This window comes from Pongo pygmaeus, chromosome 8 (genome assembly GCF_028885625.2).
Source record: "Pongo pygmaeus isolate AG05252 chromosome 8, NHGRI_mPonPyg2-v2.0_pri, whole genome shotgun sequence".
Taxonomy (NCBI): Eukaryota; Metazoa; Chordata; class Mammalia; order Primates; family Hominidae; genus Pongo; species Pongo pygmaeus.
The window spans coordinates 70,166,307-70,187,651 of record NC_072381.2 but is presented as its reverse complement, the minus strand read 5'-3'; the positions used below and the strand labels follow the sequence as shown (position 1 = coordinate 70,187,651).

Genomic DNA, 21,345 nt, shown 5'->3' with positions numbered 1-21,345 from the left:
CTCAGCCTCCCAAGTTGTTGGGACTACAAGTGAATGCCACTGAGAGGTGAAGCCAGCTGGACTTCCTGGGTTGAGTGGGGGACTTGGAGAACTTTTCTGCCTAGCTAGAGGATTGTAAATGCACCAATCGGCACTCTGTAAAAACGCACCAATCAGCACTCTGTGTCTAGCTAAAGGATTGTAAACGCACCAATCAGCACTCTATGAAAACGCACCAATCAGCGCTCTGTGTCTAGCTAAAGGATTGTAAACGCACCAATCAGCACTCTGTGTCTAGCTAAATGATTGTAAACATACCAATCAGCACTCTGTAAAAACGCACCAATCAGCGCTCTGTATCTAGCTAAAGGATTGTAAACGCACCAATCAGCACTCTGTGAAAACGCACCAATCAGCGCTCCGTGTCTAGCTAAAGGATTATAAACTCACCAATCAGCACTCTGTGAAAATGCACCAATCAGCGCTCTGTGTCTAGCTAAAGGATTATAAATGCACCAATCAGCACTCTGTAAAATGGACCAATCAGAATGGACCAATCAGCAGGATGTGGGCGGGGTCAAATAAGGGAATAAAAGCTGGCCACCCAAGCCAGCAGCGGCAACCCACTTGGGTCCCCCTTCCATGCTGTAGAAGCTTTGTTCTTTCACTCTTCACAATCAATCTTGCTGCTGCTCACTCTTTGGGTCTGCACCACCTTTATGAGCTCTAACACTCACCACGAGGGTCTGCGGCTTCATTCCTGAAGTCAGTGAGACCACGAACCCATCAGAAGGAACAAACAACTCTGGATGCGCCACCTTTAAGAGCTATAACACTCACTGCAAAGGTCTGCAGCTTCACTCCTGAAGTCAGCAAGACCACAAACCCACTGGCAGGAAGAAACTCCAGACACATCTGAACATCTGAAGGAACAAACTCTGGACACACCATCTTTAAGAACTGTAACACTCACCACGAGGGTCTGCGGCCTCATTCTTGAAGTCAGCAAGACCAAGAACCCACCGGAAGGAACCAATTCTGGACATACCACCATGCCCAGCTAATTTTTTTTTTAACTTTTTGTAGAGACGGGGTATCACTATATTGCTCAAGTAGGTCTTGAACTCCTGGCCTCAAGCGATCTTCCCTCCTTGACCTCCCAAAGCGCTGGGATGTCAGGTGTGAGCCACCATGCCAGGCCATCAATGACAGTTTTTAAGAAGCAAGAAACAAGCCAAGCGCGGTGGCTCACGCCTGTAATCCCAGCACTTTGGGAGGCCAAGGCGTGCAGATCACGAGGTCAGAAGTTCGAGACCAGCCTGGCCAACATGGTGAAACCCCATCTCTACTAAAGATACAAAAAATTAGATGGGTGTGGTGGTGCATGCCTGTAATCCCAGCTACTTGGGAGGCTGAGGCAAGAGAATAGCTTGAACACGTGAGGCAGAGGTTGCAGTGAGCCAAGATCGCACCATTGCACTCCAGCCTGGGTGACAGGGCAAGACTACATCTCCAAAAAAAAAAAAAAAAGCAAGAAACATAAGGAAAAACTAAAAAAAAAAACTAAAAGCATGGAAACCAGTTAAGAGAAATGTTGTGCTTCCTTATGTAGTTATCTTAATCTTTTTCCCCAATTACAAAAATAATACAAGCTCATTATAGAACATATGAAAAAAGTACAGAAAAGCATAAAAAGGAAAACATAACCTCACCATGCACAAATAAACACTTAACCTTTTTGTGTTAAATGTATATCTATAGATGGTGAGGTTACATAATCAGAAAAAATTTTCAGATAAACTGCTTTTAAAAGTTTCTGATTAACACCATCTAAGAACCATAATATTTCTTCTTCTTCTTTTTTTTTTTTTTTTTTGGAGACAGGGTCTCACTCTCTCGCCCAGGCTAGAGTGCAGTGGCACGATCTCGGCTCACCGCAACCCTCTGCCTCCCAGGCTCAAGCAATTCTCCTGCCTCAGTCTCCCGAGTAGCTGGGATTACAGGCGTGCGCCACTACCACCAGCTAATTTTTGTATTTTTAGTAGAGACAGGGTTTTGCCACGTTGCCCAGGCTGGTCTCAAACTCCTGTCCTCAAATGATCCACCTGCCTTGGCCTCCCAAAGTGTTGGGATTACAGGTGTGAGCCACTGTGCCTGGCTGAACCATAATATTTCTAAATATAACTTAGGTCTGAATATAACCATGCACCGCAAATTGCACTTCAGTTACAAATTACAACAGAATAATTCCTCACTTTCCCCCTTAATCTCTTGGAGAAAAAAAGTAGACAGGGAGTTCAGCTATATAAAACTGAACATGAAACACGAAGCATGAAATACTGGAGTAAGTAAACTAAACAGATTACATGAAAGAAATCAGTTTCCACCTTTGTCTTTCTGGAAAACTAGGATTTCTGACAATTTACAGACTCAAAACTTTGAAGGGACTAATATCCTTTAAAAAGTTCTAGTGTAACCTGCTCTTTTTACACAGGAGGAAATGATGCAGAGAAGCTGGGTTGCTCAGTCAGTGACAGAGGAACCAGAATCCAAGTCTACAGGCAGCCTGTGCTGTTTCCTCTTTCTTTTTTTTTTTTTTTTTTGAGATGGAGTCACTCTGTCACCTAGGCTGGAGTGCAGTGGCGCAATCTTGGCTCACTGCAACCTCCACCTCCCAAGTAGCTGGGATTACAGACATTCGCCACCACACCCAGCTAATTTTTGTGTTTTTAGCAGAGATGCGGTTTTGCCATGTTGGCCAGGCTGATCCACTGACCTCAGGTGATCCGCCCACCTTGGCCTCCCAAAGTGCTGGGATTACAGGCGTGAGCCACCGCGCCCGACTTGATCTGTTTTCAATTCACTGTGCACTCCATGAAGACTGGCTCTTTGTCTTATTCACTGTTTTACCTCTGCACCTAAACTAATGCCTAATTGGCACATAATCAGCGCTCAACAGTTTACATGCATTCATGAATGAATTCACAGATAGCAAATATTCTGGAATTCTATTAAGAGAGCTTAAGGGTACTTGGACATAACCACTAAATTTCAGGTTGACAATATGTCACTATATTTCTCTCTTTTTTTTTTTTTTTTTTGAGACGGAGTCTCACTCTGTTGCCCAGTCTGGAGTACAGTGGCACAATCTCAGCTCATTGCAACCTTCGCCTCCCAGGTTCAAGCGATTGTCCTGCCTCAGCCTCCCGAGCAGCTGGGACTACAGGTGCCCGCCACTCGTGCCCGGCTAATTTTTTGTATTTTTTAGTAGAGACAGGGTTTCACCGTGTTAGCCAGGATGGTCTCGATCTCCTGACCTCGTGATCCACCCAATGTTGGCCTCCCAAAGTGCTGGGATTACAGGCGTGAGCCACTGCACCCAGCCATTTCTAACAGTATATTATTTCAATTCTTATTTTATTGATCCTTTCCTGTTTATGAATAAATCACAAAGCTTCTCTATGCCTTTGCTTCCTAATAAGCAAATTAAATATAACAGAGTTGCTATGAAAAAAGGAATGAATTATTCTTAAGCAGCTTTATCACTCAGATAGTGTTTTGGATTTGAAAACAGAAGCCAGTTATTAATGCACTAAATCTAAGCTCTTAGTTTAAAGGCCTGTAAGTGCTATAAAGCTCAAGCATTCCAGGACCATCTTTACATATAAGGTGTTTGCTGCAGAATGATCACTGACTGCCTAGAAAGTGTAAATTTCAGGCTTTTGTTTGGGCTTTCCCTCCCAATTTAATTCAGCTCCATCCAATTAATGCTTCCTGAGTGCTCACTGTGTATAGACATTATCCTAGTGACTACAAGAATAAAAACTAAGCAAAGATGGTCCTTAATAGATCTACAATCCACTAAGATAAAATTTTGTTATTATTTTTATATGAGACTGTAAAGTAGATTTTGGTAATAACATAAGCGATACAGAGTGTTTTGGGTAATTTAAAAGTGGAAGAGATTATAGTGGGGTTAGGACCAGTATAGGTTACAAGGAGGATGGGCTTAGGATAAGAAGCTAACTGCACTCAATGCATTTTTTTACATCAGTTGAATGAATAAAAAACAAACATTCTTCGAACATCTATGTCATGCATTACAAAAGGCAGCCGAATAACACATAACTCGCTGCCCCCAAGAATCTTACAGTCTATTTAAGAAAAAGAAGAAAGGATGGCAAGAGGAAAGAGAAATAGCATTTGGACAAAAGAGGAGTAATATAAGGGAAATTTCAGTCACAAGAAACAATATTAACAACAAAAGATCAACAACCAATAATGAAGCAGGCTGGGGCCCAGGGCAGGGACTAGATAGTGGGAGATAAAGCTGAAGTATTAAGATGGTGTCATACTGGAAGATCTTGAATGCTAGACTGAGGATTATGAATTCAAAAGATGATGAGAAATGATGAAAGATTTTTAAGCAAAGTCCTATGGTACATAAGCTATTGCTTAGACTGATGTAGTAGTATTTCATAATATCTATATTCACTAACATAAAAGTAATGTGTAGGTTATATTTCACAAGAATGAACTGCAGAAATATATGTGTAATGTGATCAATTTATGTAAAATTATATGCATAGACAATGACTCTCGGTATTTGCTCTGGGGAGGAAAACTCGAGAGTTGGAGGAGGGGGAAAAGGAACTGTTTAATTTTCACTTCACCCATCTGTAAGATTTTATTTTTATAGGCAAAAACAATGTAAAAAGAGGCTTGGCTGTGAAAGGAAGATGGCAAACTATGTATAGTGATGCTGGGCTGCACCATTGTGGAATTTAATGCACACATATATACCTCTCTCACCTTTTCACCAAACGTCTCAAAAGAGTAGACTATATCCACTTATTTTTAATGTCCTCTTTCTGTCCCACAAGCACAGGCTTTACAGTCAAACAGAGCTGGGTCAAACCACAATTCTACCACTTACAAGCACATACTAATTACCACTAACCTGGACCTAACCAAATATACCAAGTATAACATCAAATTGTTTATATATATATCTCTATCTGAGAGAGATATATATATCTCAGACAAGCTAAAAGAAAAAAGTTACTTGTTATCCAGAAATAACGACTGGTAAATTGTTTATGTATCCAGGCTAACTGACTTATTCTTCTACTGCTCTCTCTTCCCACTTTTGAGATAGAAGGCAGTATACAAATTGCTTTGTAATCTCTTTTTAACACATAATAATCTACAGTGAATACTTTCCCAAGATATAATGTTTAGTCAAGCCACAGTATTCTCTATTCTACAGATGTTCTACAGTTTATTTTCCATCAATTTGATTTTGATGACCATTTAGACTGCCGCCAGTATTTACTGTTATATACAATACTGTAATCGGGATCTTCATTTAGATATTTGTCCATATTTCTGATTAATTCCATTGGATAAATTCCTACAGGGAAAATCAGCAAAGTCTAAGAAATACAAAATAAAACTCTGGGAGTAAAAGGCCAATATGCTCTCTAGAAAGCTTATATTAATTTATACTTTTACCAGCAATGACCTTCTCATGTCTCTTATCAAACACCTACCTAGTTTTCTTCTACTTTTAAAATTAGCCTTCCTTGTAACAGATGAATTACTGAATAGATTTAAGCTCCCTAACATAAGAGCCATTGTACCCATTTTTGTTTCCCTTATGGTATCTGGTACAATGCCTGGTACTTTGTAGGTACTAAACTATTCATTTTTGGATATTTATCTTTTGTCTAACTACTTATTAGCACTTTTACTGATCTCTTATCAATGTTAAAGCTTTTACAAGTATTTTTAGTAGAATGCTATTTATTTGCAAATAATGACCATTGGTCTTCTAAAAAAATTTTCCCACATAACACCTATGTACTTTTTTAAATTGTCTCTGTAGCTGGGGTATTAGCCAAAACTTTCAGAACAATGTGTTTAATATTAATGATAAATGTAGGCAACCCTGTTTTCTGATTGTAATGGGAATAAACCTAGTATATTACTGTTCAATATGATTGTTGATTTAAAATAGACATCATATTAGACAGTATCTATTTTTATTTTTTGAAAGTTTCTTTAAAAAATATTAAATTTTATCAAAAGTCTTTTAGCCATGCACTTAGCTATTATTTTTTAATTTGACCCATTTAGTAGGATATTATTAGATTTTTCTGTTCCTAATTCATCTTTGCATTCCTGAGATGAACCAGTTTAGTCATGAGAGTTCACATTCATCTTATTCTTACCCTCTACTTTCAGAAAATTACCAAATCCAGCAGATTTCACTTTTTTTTTTTTTTTTTTTGGTGAGACGGAGTCTTCTTCTGTTGCCCAGGCTTGAGTGCAGTGGCGTGATCTCAGCTCACTGCAACCTCCACCTCCCAGGCTCAGACAATCCTCCTGCCACAGCCTCTGGAGGAGCTGGGATTACAGGCATGTGCCATCATGCCTGGCTAATTTTTGTATTTTTCGTAGAGACAGAGTTTCACTATGTTGGCCAGGCTGGTCTTGAACTCCTGACCTCTGGTGATCTGCCTGCCTCGGCCTCCCAAAGTGCTGGAATTACAGGTGTGAGGCACTGTACCCGGCCAGATTTCACTATTCTTGCATCCATGTGATTCTCGTTGCTACTGCTCTAGTTCAGGCCTTCTTTGCTTCTCAGCTGGATTACAGTAATGGCTTTTAAATACCTCCCCCTCCTGTTCCCGATACTTCGTTTCCATTACACATGTAGTATACAACTGCATACAATTCATACAGTCTCTCAATTTATTTATAATCTCCTGCAAAAAGGTATTAAATGGGCCGGGCATGGTGACTTACGCCTGTAATTCCAGCACTTTGGGAGGGCTGAGGCAGGTGGATCACGAGGTCAGGAGATCGAGACTATCCTGGCTAACATGGTGAAACCCCATCTCTACTAAAAATACGAAAAATTAGCCGGGCATGGTAGTGGGCGCCTGTAGTCCCAGCTACTCGTGAGGACAAGGCAGAAGAATGGCGTGAACCTAGGAGGCGGAGATTGCAGTGAGCAGAGATGGCGCCACTGCACTCCAGCCTGGGTGACAGCAAGACTCCGTCTCAGAAAAAAAAAAAAAAAAAAAAAAAAGGTATTAAATGTGTTTTGTCATAGTTATTCCTAATTTCCTTATAATTTTTGTTGCTACTATAAATGTGTTTTATTTTAAACGATACTGCTTTCTGTTTGCTGCTGGTATACAGAAAACCAAAGAATTTTATTACACTGATTTTACAGTCAATCACCTTACTAAACTCGCTCTTCTTTTTTTTTGTTGTTGTTGTTGTTGTTGTTGTTGTTGTTAAGAGACAGGGTCTCTCTGTTGCTCAGACTGGCGTCAAACCCCTGGGCTCAAGCAACCCTCCAGTCCCAGCCTCTCAAGTAGCTGGGATTACAGATGCATGCCACCACGCCTCAAACTCCCTTATTATTTCCTAATAACTTGATAACTGCAGGTAACCTTGTTTTATCTCTGGTCAGAAAGTATAATATGTAAGATATCAACTCATTAAAATGTACTAAGCCTTACTTTGTGATCTAGTATGTAATCAATTTTTTTCTACTGTTCCACGTGCCTGAAAAGAATATGAATTCTCTAATTACTGGGCATATAATTCCAGAGATGACTATTAGATGAAACTTGTTCATGGTTAAAATATTCTGTATCTTTACTGACTTTATATCTGCTTGATCTACCAATAATTAAGAAATAGGTTGCAATCTCCTCCTATGATGAAGGGTTTCTCAGTTTTTCCCTAATAAAAAATTAACTATACAAATTTCACTTTATCTAGTTTGAGGCTGTTCTATTAGGCTCAATACAAGTTTAGAACTGCTATATCTTCCTGGTAAAATGAACCCTTTATCATATGTAATAGCCTTCTCTATTGCTAATAATGCATTTTTTCTTTTCTTTTTTTTTTTTTTTTTTTTAACAGTCTCACTCTGTTGCCCACACGTGATCTCAGCTCACTGCAACCTCCACCTCCTGGGTTCAAGCAATTATCTGTCTCAGCCTCCCAAGTAGCTGGGATTACAGGGACCCACTACCATGCCCAGCTAATTTTTGTATTTTTAGTAGAGACGGGGTTTCACCATCTTGGCCAGGCTGGTCTTGAACTCCTGACCTCATGATCCACCTGCCTCGGCCTCCCAAAGCGCTGGGATTACAGACGTGAGCCACCGCAGCCAGCTGCATTTTTTCTTTAAGTTTATCATGTTTGATATTAATTCAGTTATGCCAACTTTCTTTTGGTGTTTGCCTCATATATCTTTTTCCTTTGTGGCCTATTTCAACCTTATGTAGACATGTCACTTATTAAAAGCATATAACTTAATTTTGGCTATATCTAATCCTATATTTTCTTAACTGGTGAGTTTATTCCATTAACATATATTGTAATTATTATATGTCTGGATTTCTTCCCACCACCTTACTTCTTAATTTCTGCTCATTCCACTTTTTCCTATGCTTCTTGTCCTTCTTGGATTGAATTTGTGTTTGTCCCCTTTTTTCTGTCTCTACTTGTTTGGAATTTACACTATTTTTAGACTTATTTTTAAATTTTTACTATGTACATTTAGCTTTTCAAAATCTAAAGTTAATTAATATCTTAATATCCTGCCTTTCCCTTGAAATTAAAAAAAACGCTCTAGAATACTTCATTTCTAGAATTCCCCTTAGTCCTGATTTACCTGCTGTTAGTTGATATTTTAGTTCTATCATTTTTAAACACCCCCTTAAATATAAAATTATTATTTTATACAGACTATTTTATTTACCCACCATTGCTTTCTGCATCTCATACTAGCCTCCTTATATCTCAGACTTTCTGGATTCATTTTCCTTTTCCGAAATATACCCTTTAGAAGTTCCTTTACTGTGGTTATCTCACAGTGGTAAATTCTCTCCGTTTTTGTTCATCTCTGAAAGTTTTTATTTCATACCTTTGTTGTTTAAATATTTTATTTTTTCCTGAGTACACAATTCCAGGTTGCCGGTTGTTTTAACATTGAGAAAATATTATTCTGCTGTGTTTGGCTTCTGTTATTGTTATTGAGAAGTCTGCTGTTGTCATAATTGTCAATCCTCTGTAGGTAGCTTCTTTCAAGATCTTCTCTTTGTCTTTAATGATCTGTAGTTCCATTATGATCTATCTTGATGTGGATTTCTTTTTATGTATTGTTTGTATTTAATCTTTTTCCTCTTATCTACTGCTTCTACCTTAATCCAAGCACCCCTCTAATTTCTTCAGGTCGCCATCTGTATCACTTTCCTACTCCTCATGCCCCATCTATATCTGGAGTTTGCCAGGCTTTTTCTTGCCATGGGGTTTTTGCTCTGCTCTTCCATTTGCCTAAAAGCTGGAAAGAACCTTCCCACCACTCTTAGCCTGCAAACTCCAACTCCTTTAGATCTCAGTTTAACATCAATTCCTTAGACAGGCTTTTAACATCAATTCCTTAGAGAAGCTTTCCTTGAGGCTTTTTCTTTTAAGTTTCATTTAATCTTGATAAAGCAGTGAAAATGGTAAGTGTTATTAAATCTCTTCCCTAAATTGCCATGATAGTTTCCCTCTGTTACAGAGCATCATTTTTCCCTTGCTCAGTCTTTATCCCACTTTGCAATTACATTAATATATTCATGTGGTATTTGTTAATGTCTGTTTTCCCCACTTGTCTGTAAACTACACTGGAGCAATGGCTGTGTCCGGCTTTATTCACTACTCTATACTCAGACTATAACACAGTACCTGGGATACAGTAGGCTTTCAATAAAGTTTTGTTGAATAAACAAATGACCAAATGGAAAAAAACTTCCTTTAAGTGGCATATAACAGCACTTCTAAATCTAAACCCTGCCTGTTCTGCAGCCTCATCTCCCACCTTAACCCATTCCCATCTCACACATTCTATTGGAAAATAATGCTCTTTCGTGCCTCTGTGACTTTGCATTTGCTATTTATTCCCATTTCCTAAAAAGGTACTCCTTTAGCCTGCAAACTCTTTATTCAGCAAAGAAACCTCCTCCATGAAGCCTTCCTTTAGGAGATTTGCCCATCCATGGGCAGAGTTGTCCTGCTCTTCCCGGCAGCCCTGGCATCTCAATCACAGCCTCACCCTAGTGGATCTTAATGGCTGCCATCTGCCTCTTGTGGATGACAGATGCACTATGGTCTACTGCCCTGCATATCCTAGGTATTCAAAGAATGCCTGGGGAAAGGGGACTAGAAAGGCCCTGCAGATCAGAATAACTGAGGGTGTCAGGTCTTTGAGGAGATAAGAAGAAATGGGGTCACGAGAATAAGTAAAGGGATTAGTCTCATCAGAGTGAACATTTTCAGAAAAACAAGGAAATTGAGTTGAGTGTGGGAGATGAAAATAGGTGAACTGTGATGGGAAAAGGAGAAAGTTGAGGCAGTGGTTTCATGTTCTCAGTAAAATGGGAGAAACCATTCTTTTGAGAGGGACAAGGGTGGAGGGTTTAGAGAGTAACAGACAAAACAGAATAGCCACAGTGTTCAGGGTATTAGTCCTAACAGCTGACTACTAGCTAACGTAAAAGCTTCCTTAAACAAATTTCTTACCAGTCACACTTTACCAACCAAACCAAGGATGCATTAGTAAGTGTAACTCCACTGTCCCAGCTCTCTGTTTCCAAAGAACAAATCTGATCTAAGTGGTTACATCCTTTTAAAGGTCAGGCATTTCACATTCAATCATTTAAGGGAATCTTTGATTTAAAATACTATATATGAAAGCATACCAAAAAAAGTTAAGTGCTTGTATCTTTATTACATGTATTTTACTACACACAGTTCTTGAATTGAGCTGTCTTTTCACATAAAGAAAAAGGTTGAATGGTACTTAAAAACAGGGCCATGTGTTACTAGCTTCTGTATCAATCTGCACAGTCTTGCAAAATATCTTGCACAAAGGAGGCATTCAGATAGTTTTTTAATGAAATTAAATAAGTGAATAAGTCCCTTAGGCATCCTAGATTTTGGAAGGGGAATTTACAAATCTTTTTGAAATAATACAAAAGTGGCTATTCTCAGGAAGAGGAATAGACAATAGAAAAGAGAAACTAGAGCAGTACAAGAGGTGAGAATTATCCAAAAATGTTCTTGGTTGATTGCACTAGTGGATTCAGTGGATATTTCACAACACCTTTTATTTTTTTTGTGATGGAGTTTCGATCTGTTGCCCAGGCTAGAGTGCTGTGTCACGATCTTGGCTCACTGCAACCTCTGCCTCCAGGGTTCAAGTGATTCTCCTGCCTCAGCCTCCTGAGCAGCTGTGTTACAGGCATGAGCCACCACACCCAGCTAATTTTCATATTTTTAGTAGAGACGAGGTTTCGCCATGTTGGCCAGGCTGATCTCGAACTCCTGACCTCAGATGATCCACCCACTTTGGCCTCCCAAAGTGCTGGGATTACAGGCATGAGCCGCTGTGGCTGGCCTAAAATAATAAATTTTAAGTTAAATTTTCCACTCTAAGAATTGGAACATAGTCTATCCTACTCAACTTAGCATATACACACTGAAAACCTTCTTAGTTCAGGGCACAGCTTTGCTATCTATATGTTCCTTACCCAAATTACTTAGGATCTCTGAACTTCCCTGATCTATAAAATGGGCATAAAAACAGTATTTATCTTACATAGATGTTACAAAGACTAAATGGAAATAATAAGATCTAAGCACCATGCCAGGCAAGAGTAAGTGCTAACCAAAGTTACAATTCCCTGGAAACTATAATTTAAAATGTTAGAGATAAAATATTACTTAGACCAGTGGTTCTTACAGTGTGGTCTGTAAGGTCTCTGCAGCACACCAACATGGCACATGTATACATATGTAACAAACCTGAACATTGTGCACATGTACCCTAGAACTTAAAGTATAATAAAAAAAAGAGTAAACATTTTTTGATGTTTTGATAATGTAAGTCTGTGCCAACCACTATTTTAAGCATTTTAAATAATTTAAGTAATTTAATCTTTTTATTTTTATTTATTTTTTTTTTAGACGAAGTCTCACTCTGTCGCCAGGCTGGAGTGCAGTGGCACAATCTCGGCTCACTGCAATCTCCGCTTCCCCAGTTCAAGTAATTCTCCTGCCTCAGCCTCCCGAGTAGCTGGGACTACAGGCGCATGCCACCACACCCGGCTAATTTTTTGTATTTTTTTAGTAGAGATGGGGTTTCACCGTGTTAGCCAGGGTGGATTCCATCCCCCGACCTTGTGATCCGCCCACCTAAGTCTCCCAAGGTTCTGGGATTACAGGTGTGAGCCACCGCACCCGGCCAATTTTTTTTTTTTTTTTTTTTTTTTTAAGACAGGGTCTCGCTCTGTCGCCCAGGCTGGAGTGCAGTGGTGTGACCACAGCTCACTGCAGCCTTGACCTCCTCAGGCTCAGGTGATCCTCCCACCTCAGGCTCCTGACCAGCTGAAACTACTGGCGCACACCATCATGCCTGGCTAATTTTGTTTTTGGGGTTTTTTTTTTTTTGTATAGATAAGAGTTTCTTTCACCCTGTTGCCCAGGCCAGTCTTGAACTCCTGGGCTTAAGCAATCCACCCACCTCAGCCTCCCAAAGTGCTAGGATTATGGGCGTGAGCCACCATGCCCAGCCAAAATTAAGATTAATAACCCTATGAAGTTGGTAAAGTTTTCATCCCTATTTTGTCCTGGTATCCACTACAACTGCATTACATCACGTTTGAAACTCACTCTAAAATGCCATCCTTCCTGCCTCTTATCCTGGAAAACACAAAGGAACCACTGAGTTCCAAAAAGACTAGATTGTTACTATCAACACCCGTTATCCAAGTAACTCAGTAGCTACCACATTAGCCTGGTGCAGGGTGCGCGCCTGTAGTCCCAGCTACTTGGGAGGCTGAAGCAGAAGGATCCCTGGAGCCCAGGACGCTGAGATCAGCCTGGGCACAGTAAGACCCCCATCCTAAAAGTCAGACTTAAAGTCTGATACTTTTTCCTACAACAAATTCCTCTTTCAAGAGATTAACTTACTATTAAAAAAAAAAAAGAAAGAGAGAAATAATTAACATGTTCTTTACAATAAGAACTCAAAGAAAAGGAATCAAAATGAATCAAACTTTTGAGGATGCTTTTAGATACCTCTTGATTGAAACAAAGAAACATTCCAGAAACATACCTGTTGGAGCCATCTTTCATATGGACTTTGGCGTAAAGAACATCCACCATGCCAGGATCATCATTCATGTATTCTATCCCTGCCATCTCCACTTCTAGGGGTTTACCCCCAGAAATATCACTGCAAAGAAAAAAGCATTAAGATATCTATAACTGTTTAAGTTAAGAGGGCTATTGTATTTTGAAACATGGTTAATACACATAGTCAAATATGTATGTTACTTACATGTGTACAAAAACACAGTAGTTGTGTTTTTTCCTAACATTATCTAATTGCCCTTCTAATTTCAAAATTAATAAATTTTCAATGCACACAAATTGGAAAACACTGGAAAGTATTTCCAATGTCACACTACATTTATCCCAATACCAGTTTATTAGCACTGTCTCATAGAGAAAGTCAAGTGATGACAGTTTTGATCCATAAAGACATTTACTATGTTGGCTCATCTCTCTGGCGCCCATCTCTACTATTTCTACAAGTTACAAACAGCATTTCACTCATATAACAAAGGTGGAGGTGTAAACTGATCTCACATCTTTATTTACTTTTTTGTTTGTTTGTTTTGTTTTGTTTTGAGACAGAGTTTTGCTCTGTTGCCCAGGCTGGAGTGCAGTGGCGCGATCTCGGCTCACTGCAACCTCCACCTCCCGGGTTCACGCCATTCTCCTGACTCAGCCTCCTGAGTAGCTGGGACTACAAGCGCCCGCCACCACACCCGCCTAATTTTTTTGTATTTTTAGTAGAGACGGGGTTTCACCACGTTAGCCAGGATGGTCTCGATCTCCTGACCTCGTGATCTGCCCACCTCAGCCTCCCAAAGTGCTGGGATTACAGGTGTGAGCCACCACGCCTGGCCTTTTTTTTTTTTTTTTTTTTTTGAGACAGTTTTGCTAGTCGCCCAGGCTGGAGTGCAATGGCACGATCTCGGATTGCAACCTCCGCCTCCTAGATTCAAGTGATTCTCCTGTCTCAGCCTCCTGAGTAGCTGGGACTACAGGCACCCACCACCACGCCAAGCTAATTTTTGTATTTTTAGTAGAGATGGGGTTTAGCTATATTGGCCAGGGTGGTCTTGAACTCCAGACCTCAGGTGATCCTCCCACCTTGGCCTTCCAAAGTGCTTGGATTACAGGCATGAGCCACTGCGCTCAGCCTGATATCACATCTTTACAAGCAATCTGTCAATATTTATGAGAAGCCTTCATCAATAAAAACCCTTTCCCCAAGCAATTCCATTTCCAGGAGCCCATCCTAAGAAAACAATTTTGAATTCAGTTACACATCAACTTGTGTAACTGTTGATAAAGCAAAGTTCTCCTTTACAGAAGAATTCCAAAACTAATAAATGCAGACGGAACAACGAAATTAGAATCTTGCAACCCCTGATAAAATAACAGATCTTGACAATGATCACCAATGACTGCTAAAACTTGGGCAAAAGGCTGGGGGAAATATAAAGTGACCTCTCTAAACAGGAGCTCTATAAATAATGGTCATGATGACCACACCTGAACCCACTGACCAAGCTGAATATTAACAGTAAAAGAAACAACCAGACAATATGTGCCTCTTAGCATGATGCAATAAGAATACACTTATATTTATGAGAAATAATTTATGCATAGGGTTTTTTTTTTTTTTTTTTTGAGACAGGGCCACTCTGTCACCCAGGCTGGAGTGCAGTGGCATGATCTTGGCTCATTGCAACCTCCACCTCCCAGGTTCAAGCGATTCTTGTGCCTCAGCCTCCCAAGTAGCTGGAATTACAAACATGTGCCACCATGTCTGGCTAATTTTTATATTTTTAGTAGAGACTAGGTTTTGCCATGTTGCCCAGGCTGGTCTCGAACTCCTGGGCTGAAGACATCTGCCTACCTTGGCCTCCCAAAGTGCTGGGATTACAGGTGTGAGCCACTGCACTTGGCCTATGCATAGGATTTTAAATGAGGCATAAAGTTTTGAATACCAAAAGATTGGCAACAGACTAAAAGTCAAATAACATGGTACTGATTAGATAAACTATAATACTAAGAGCAATAAATAAACTATACGTATGACTAAGGAAGCTTTTAGGTACTGATATAAAATGATATTATAAAATGATATATAAAACTGATATAATAAGTTATAGTTCTAAGTTTTAAAAAAGGTTTATAACAATGTGCATGCTATGCTACTTGTACAAAAGATGGAGGTATGAAAAAAATATGTTATATATATTTGTTTATACATCTATAAAATCCCTGGAAGGATACAGAGAAAGTGGTACACTGGTTGCCTCTAGAGAGGAAAGCAGGTGGCTGATGAATTTCAGTGGTAGAGAAACTGCACTGCGTATCCTTTGCAACTTTAAATTTTTGAACTGTATAAATGTATTATCCATTAACAAGTTAAAATTTTAAAAAATATCCAAAATAAACCAAACACAAAAGTGTATATACTAAATAATTCTATTTATAGGACATTTAAAAACAAACCACCAAATCTATGTAATAGAAATCAGAACAGAGGTTGCTTCTTGGAGAAGTGAATTCACTGGAAAAAGGCATGAGGGACCCTCATGGGGTGATGGCAATGTTCCACATCTTGATTTGGGTGAGGTTGCACAGGTATAGACATTGGTCAAAGCTCATCAACTACACCTAAGATCTGTGCATTTTTACTGTAAGTAAATTACACCTCAAAGGAAAAACATACATATACATATCCAAAGTGTTAATGGTAATTATTTTTTAGTGGTAAGATTACAAAATGATATTTTATTTTTGTGTATCTGTAATTACTGGTTTTCCTAAAATTAACATGTATTACCTTTGTGCTAAGTAAAGCCCCACCATCCTGTTTTCTTCCTGGACCCCTTAATAAAGAAACTTGTACTGCAACCAGAAAAGGCCTTGTTGTGCCATGCTGAAACCCAATTAAAAATCAGCTCACTGCGCAGCCTTTTCCAAACCCCAAGAGGATAGGCACTTTCTCCATCTTATCCACATCTATATCCTCAAAATCTGACACCATGACTTATACAAAATGGGTGTTCAATTAATCTCTGGTAAACATTAAATGGATGTTTTAAGGGGGAAGCTGTTCTGGACAATTTTGAGAAGAATATGGTCACAGGCTGATATATTAAATAGTTTGGATATTTGTCCCTGCCCAAGTCTCCTGTTGAATTGTGATCCCTAAGGTTGGAGGTGGGGCCTAGTGGGAGGTGTTGGGATCATGGGGACAGATCTCGTCAATGGCTTGGGCCATCCCCTTGGTGATACATGAGCTCTCACTCTGAGTTCACACAAAATCTACTTGTTTCAAAGTGTGTGGCACCTCCCCTGCCACTCTCTGTTGCTTGTTCCTGCTTCTGCTATGTGATGTGCTTGATCTCCTTCACCTTCTGCCATAAGTGAAGCTTCCTGAGGCCTCCCCAGAAGCCGAGCATGCTTCTTGCAAGCCTGCAGAACCGTGAGCCAATTAAACCTCTTTTCTTTATAAGTTACCCAGTCTCTGGTATTTCTTTATAGCAATAATGCAAGAACAGCATAATACACATGCTATATTGTCATTAAGTAAAAATGTGGTGCTGCCTTAAAAACAAAAGGATTTGGCCGGGTGCGGTGGCTCACGCCCGTAATCCCAGAACTTTGGGAGGCTAAGGCGGGTGGATCATGAGGTCAGGAGATCGAGACCATCCTGGCTAACATGCTGAAACACGGTGAAACCCCGTCTCTACTAAATATACAAAAAATTAGCCGGGCGTGGTGGCGGGCGCCTGTAGTCCCAGCTACTCAGGAGGCTGAGGCAGGAGAATGGTGTGAACCCAGGGGGCGGAGCTTGCAGTGAGCAGAGATCTCACCACTGCACTCCAGCCTGGGCAACAGAATAAGACTCCATCTCAAAAAATAAAGAAAAAAAAGGATTTTAGGATCAATCAAAAGACAGCTGGAAAAAAAGGAAAAAGTTGTCTTGACATTGAACCCAGGTCATGGGGATGCTCTATGTAGCCTAGGAATCCTAATAGTAAAGATTCCCTTAATACTTCAAGGCCTTATTATTGCATAAGACCAAAACTTTTCTCAGTATGAAACTAGTAACTCAACTATTTTAGGCAGACACTTTTCTTTCCATGTTGCCCAGGGTGGTCTCAAACTCCTGGGCTCAAGAAATCCTTCCAGCTTGGCCTCCCAAAGTGCTTGGGTTACAGGCATGAGCCACTGCGCCCGGCCCAGATACTTTTTCTAATTAAGAAAAATTACAGCCCTGATCATAATAAGTCTTCCTATAGCCACCTCTAATAAGAAGTGAAATGTTTCAAAACACAAGCCAAGCTCTGAACTGTCATCTGAGGTATGTAGCTTCCATCAATACACAGTGTATCTCCATTCCAAGTACTAGCCAAAGAATTCAATTTGAAAGATTGCCACTGAATCCTATCAAAATGAAGTCAAAAAAGTTTGTTTGAAAAAAAGTTTCACACTAAATACACATCCCCCAACATTTTTAAAGCTCTCACCCTGCACAGTTAAATCACCAGATAGCATCACCATACCCATTGGCTTAGATTCCCACTAAAATGTTTTTAATGGGTTATATTTAATGTTATATCTGCAATTTCTAAGGTCAACAGAAGAAAGACCCATATGAACAATGTTTTTATCTTCTGCAAAATTCCTGTTAAAGACACTGTCAATCATCATTCAGCATTCTTTATTAAGATTTACATGACAAACTTTTGATGGATTGAGAACCAGAAAAGGTTACTCTCCTGAAAAAACTGTTATACTGGGGTTGGCTTCACAACAACCTGAGTGTACTTAACACTACTGAACTATGCACTTAAAATGGTTATGATGGCAAATTTTATGTTGTATTTTACAACTGAAAATTTTTTTAAACTATAAAAAAAACTGTCATACTGCTTTTTATCAGACAAGAACTATACTAAGTGGTGTATTTCTTTTTGTAATTTAGTTCAAGTACACTGGTGTCAGAAAATAGTACCAAACTTTAATGCTCAAGTACAATTATTACCTTACCTTGACTTTCAGGTAGAATTTTCTCCCTATACCATCCTTATGGTTTCTAAATCTCTGACTGTAACATTTCTTTTGTATACATGTCCTCACTCTTAACTACCTCAAATACTTGGAATTAGATGGGGTACTAAGAACAAAAAAAAATTAGAAACAATGAAACAGGATCCAAAGCCTGCTTTATGAGCAGAAACACAAACTCTTTCTACCTACCCCTAAGATTTATCAAGAGGGAGATGAAAGAGCAGGATAGAAATTCGATGGTTTGCCCGATAAACACTCTTTGTCTTAGTGGCCAAACAATTACATCTGGGACACCAGTAAGCAAATTACTTTCCAATAGATGACACGTGAGGCAATAATCAGGCATTAATGTTTGTTCATGGGTATTTTCTCTCCTCTTTCTAGTCCCTTTAAACTTCTTTGGTTTGACGTCAGGCCTGCTGGAAACACTGAGGCACAGGAGGGTGCTGCTGGGACTGAAGAAGAGCTGCACATTTGTCAGACCCCATACTCAGAGCCAGTGCACGGTCTGTGTCCTACATCTCACAAAGAAAAGTCACCAGGGACACAGCCGGAGCTTCCGAATTCACTAAACACTGAATAATTCATTCAAAATCTATAGAGCTACAAGAGCCTTTCACCGAAAAATTGAAACAAAACTCCTGTTTTTGGTCTCATAGCATCCTTCAAATTAAAAAACTACCCCCAAATTTAAAATGAATACTCAACTACTCATTTCTTTAATATAGCCATATAGCTCCACAGTTTAAATCAAATTCCAATATAGCCACATTTATTTCAATACTCCAATTTTAAAAACCATCAAATTAAACTACAGCACACTATGTACAAGTCTGTTCATTTTTCAGTGTTTTCCTTTCATATTTAAATTTGGGACCACTACACCATAAAAGGTTCAGGTTAGAAATGCCATTATTTATGGACATTTTCTCTAAGTATACCAAGCACAAAGACTAAGGTCAAAGAGCAAGAAAATATTCGATGATCCAATTTACTGATTTACTTACCAGAGATTTAACAGAAGTACCCTTTTTGTTTTTTTAAGAAGTAGTCTCTTCTCAGAAGTAAATCAGTTTTGCACTTTTTAAACAAATGCATGTGATGGGGGAAATTAGGAGAAGAAGGGTGGGGAGGCTTGTTTTATTTTACTTGCCGGTTCCACATCTTTCCAGCTTTTTAAAAAGAGCATCTTTAAACAAATTTTTGCACGCTCTGCAGATTTTTGGCAGGGTAACTTTGTCCTATTTCAAAAGCTTTGCTGAATTTGAAAAACTACAATTACTGTTTTCATACTGTCATGTCAAAAATTCTGAGGAACTATTAAAACTGCTCTTTATTCCCTAGGCACACTAACTCTGACATGCTCAAAGGGCTCAGATTTGGCATTTAGTCACAAAAGGCACCAAGAAACATAAAAGGGAGGAACTCAGCTAAATCTTTGCATAGCTTAGGATAAACCTTCAGTGATTAAAAACCTGTGACCTGATTTTCATAAGGTAAAAAGAACAAATACTTCTCTAAACAAATATTTTATCTACCTTTAAATTTTTTCTTAGCAGGATTATCCCAATGGCAGCCAAGGAAATGCAGTAGCTTTCAGTTTAGTTTAGCAAAAAGTAAACTGGGAATACGTTAAAGTATCAGAACTGATCCTTAAACCAGGTAAAACTGCCCTGCTTTGTAAAATAAAGCATAATGTTTTGCTTTATATAAGGGAAACGGAAAGTATCTAATGACAAACACCAAATTATTTTGAATTTCAGGTAAGATCTAGAGAAAACAGGTATGTCCATTACTGAGCAAAGAACATGACAAGAAGTGTTCTTTGCTCTCTGAGATTCAGAAAGGATAGAAGACTGCAAACCCTATCAGCTTATGATCTTGCTCAAGAAAAATAGTTTGTCTTTGAAAAAATTAGTTGAAAAGGATAACTGGCCCATAAAGTGTTTGAATTACACAGTTTCTTTTTTTTTTGAGATTGAGTCTCGCTCTGTTGCCCAGGCTGGAGTGCAGTGGCACGATCTCAGCTCACTGCAAGTTCCGCCTCCCAGGTTCACGCCATTCTCCTGCCTCAGCCTCCTGAGTAGCTGGGACTACAGGCGCCTGCCACCATGCCCAGCTAATTTTTCGCATTTTTAGTAGAGACAAGGTTTCACCGTGTTAGCCAGGATGATCTCGATCTCCTGACCTCGTGATCCGCCCGCCTCAGCCTCCCAAAGTGCCGGGATTACAGGTGTGAGCCACCGTGCTTGGCCACACAGTTTCATATACAACATAACTAGAGAAAAATTTTAGATCCTTTTACCTTGTTCTATCCAATGAACCAGGTAAACCATTTCTATAAGGCCATGTTAGAACAGCATGGGGCCTGCCTACAAGAATGGAATAAAAAAACTATTTGAGTGAATTGGCTTTCACATTTCTCTCTTTTGTCAATCTTAAGTAAAAGGAAGAAAGTAAAGGTAAATAGGGGAAGATATGGTTCTTTGAAATAAAGCTGTTATGTCAGATGTATGTGTAAATTAAAATTTTACAGTAAAAAAAGAATAACAGCTCTGCCCTCAGAACAGTAATGCTTTCCCTGAGTCAAAACAGATTGCTTAGACTGTTTCTGGTATCCTTTCTGAACTGGCTGGACATGGCAGCTCATGCCTGTAATCCCAGCACTTTTGGAGGCTGAAGCAGGAGAGTTGCTTGAGACCAGGAGTTTGAGACTAGCTAGCCTGGGTAACAGAGCAAGACCCCGTCCCTAAAAAAAAAAAGTATATATATATATATATATATATATATATATATATATATATACACACACACATATATATATAAAATAAAAAAAGTTTTAATTTTTTAAAATTCTTGCTGAATCAAATAAAATTATTTGTATTAGAAAAAAAAAGAGGCCGGGCTTGGTTGCTCACGCCTGTAATCCCAGCACTTTGGGAGGCCAAGGCGGGCGGATCACAAGGTCAGGAGATCAAGACCATCCTGGCTAAAACGGTGAAACCTCGTCTCTACTAAAAATACAAAAAATTAGCCGCGCATGGTGGCGGGCACCTGTAGTCCCAGCTACTCAGGAGGCTGAGGCAGGAGAATGGCAAGAACCCAGCAGGCAGAGCTTTCAGTGAG

The 21,345-nt window shown here is 39.4% G+C and overlaps 1 protein-coding gene across 4 annotated transcripts in view; it reads right to left on the bottom strand.

Moving 5' to 3' along the window:
- Window positions 1–21,345, bottom strand: part of ASCC1 (activating signal cointegrator 1 complex subunit 1) — a 130,720-nt gene that overhangs the window by 48,699 nt on the left and 60,676 nt on the right. For all 4 annotated transcript variants that reach the window (XM_054503425.2, XM_063670506.1, XM_063670505.1 and 1 more), the window contains exon 7: window positions 13,169–13,288. In XM_054503425.2, the coding sequence (XP_054359400.1) occupies window positions 13,169–13,288 (120 nt within the window). The remainder of the gene's footprint in view (window positions 1–13,168; window positions 13,289–21,345) is intronic.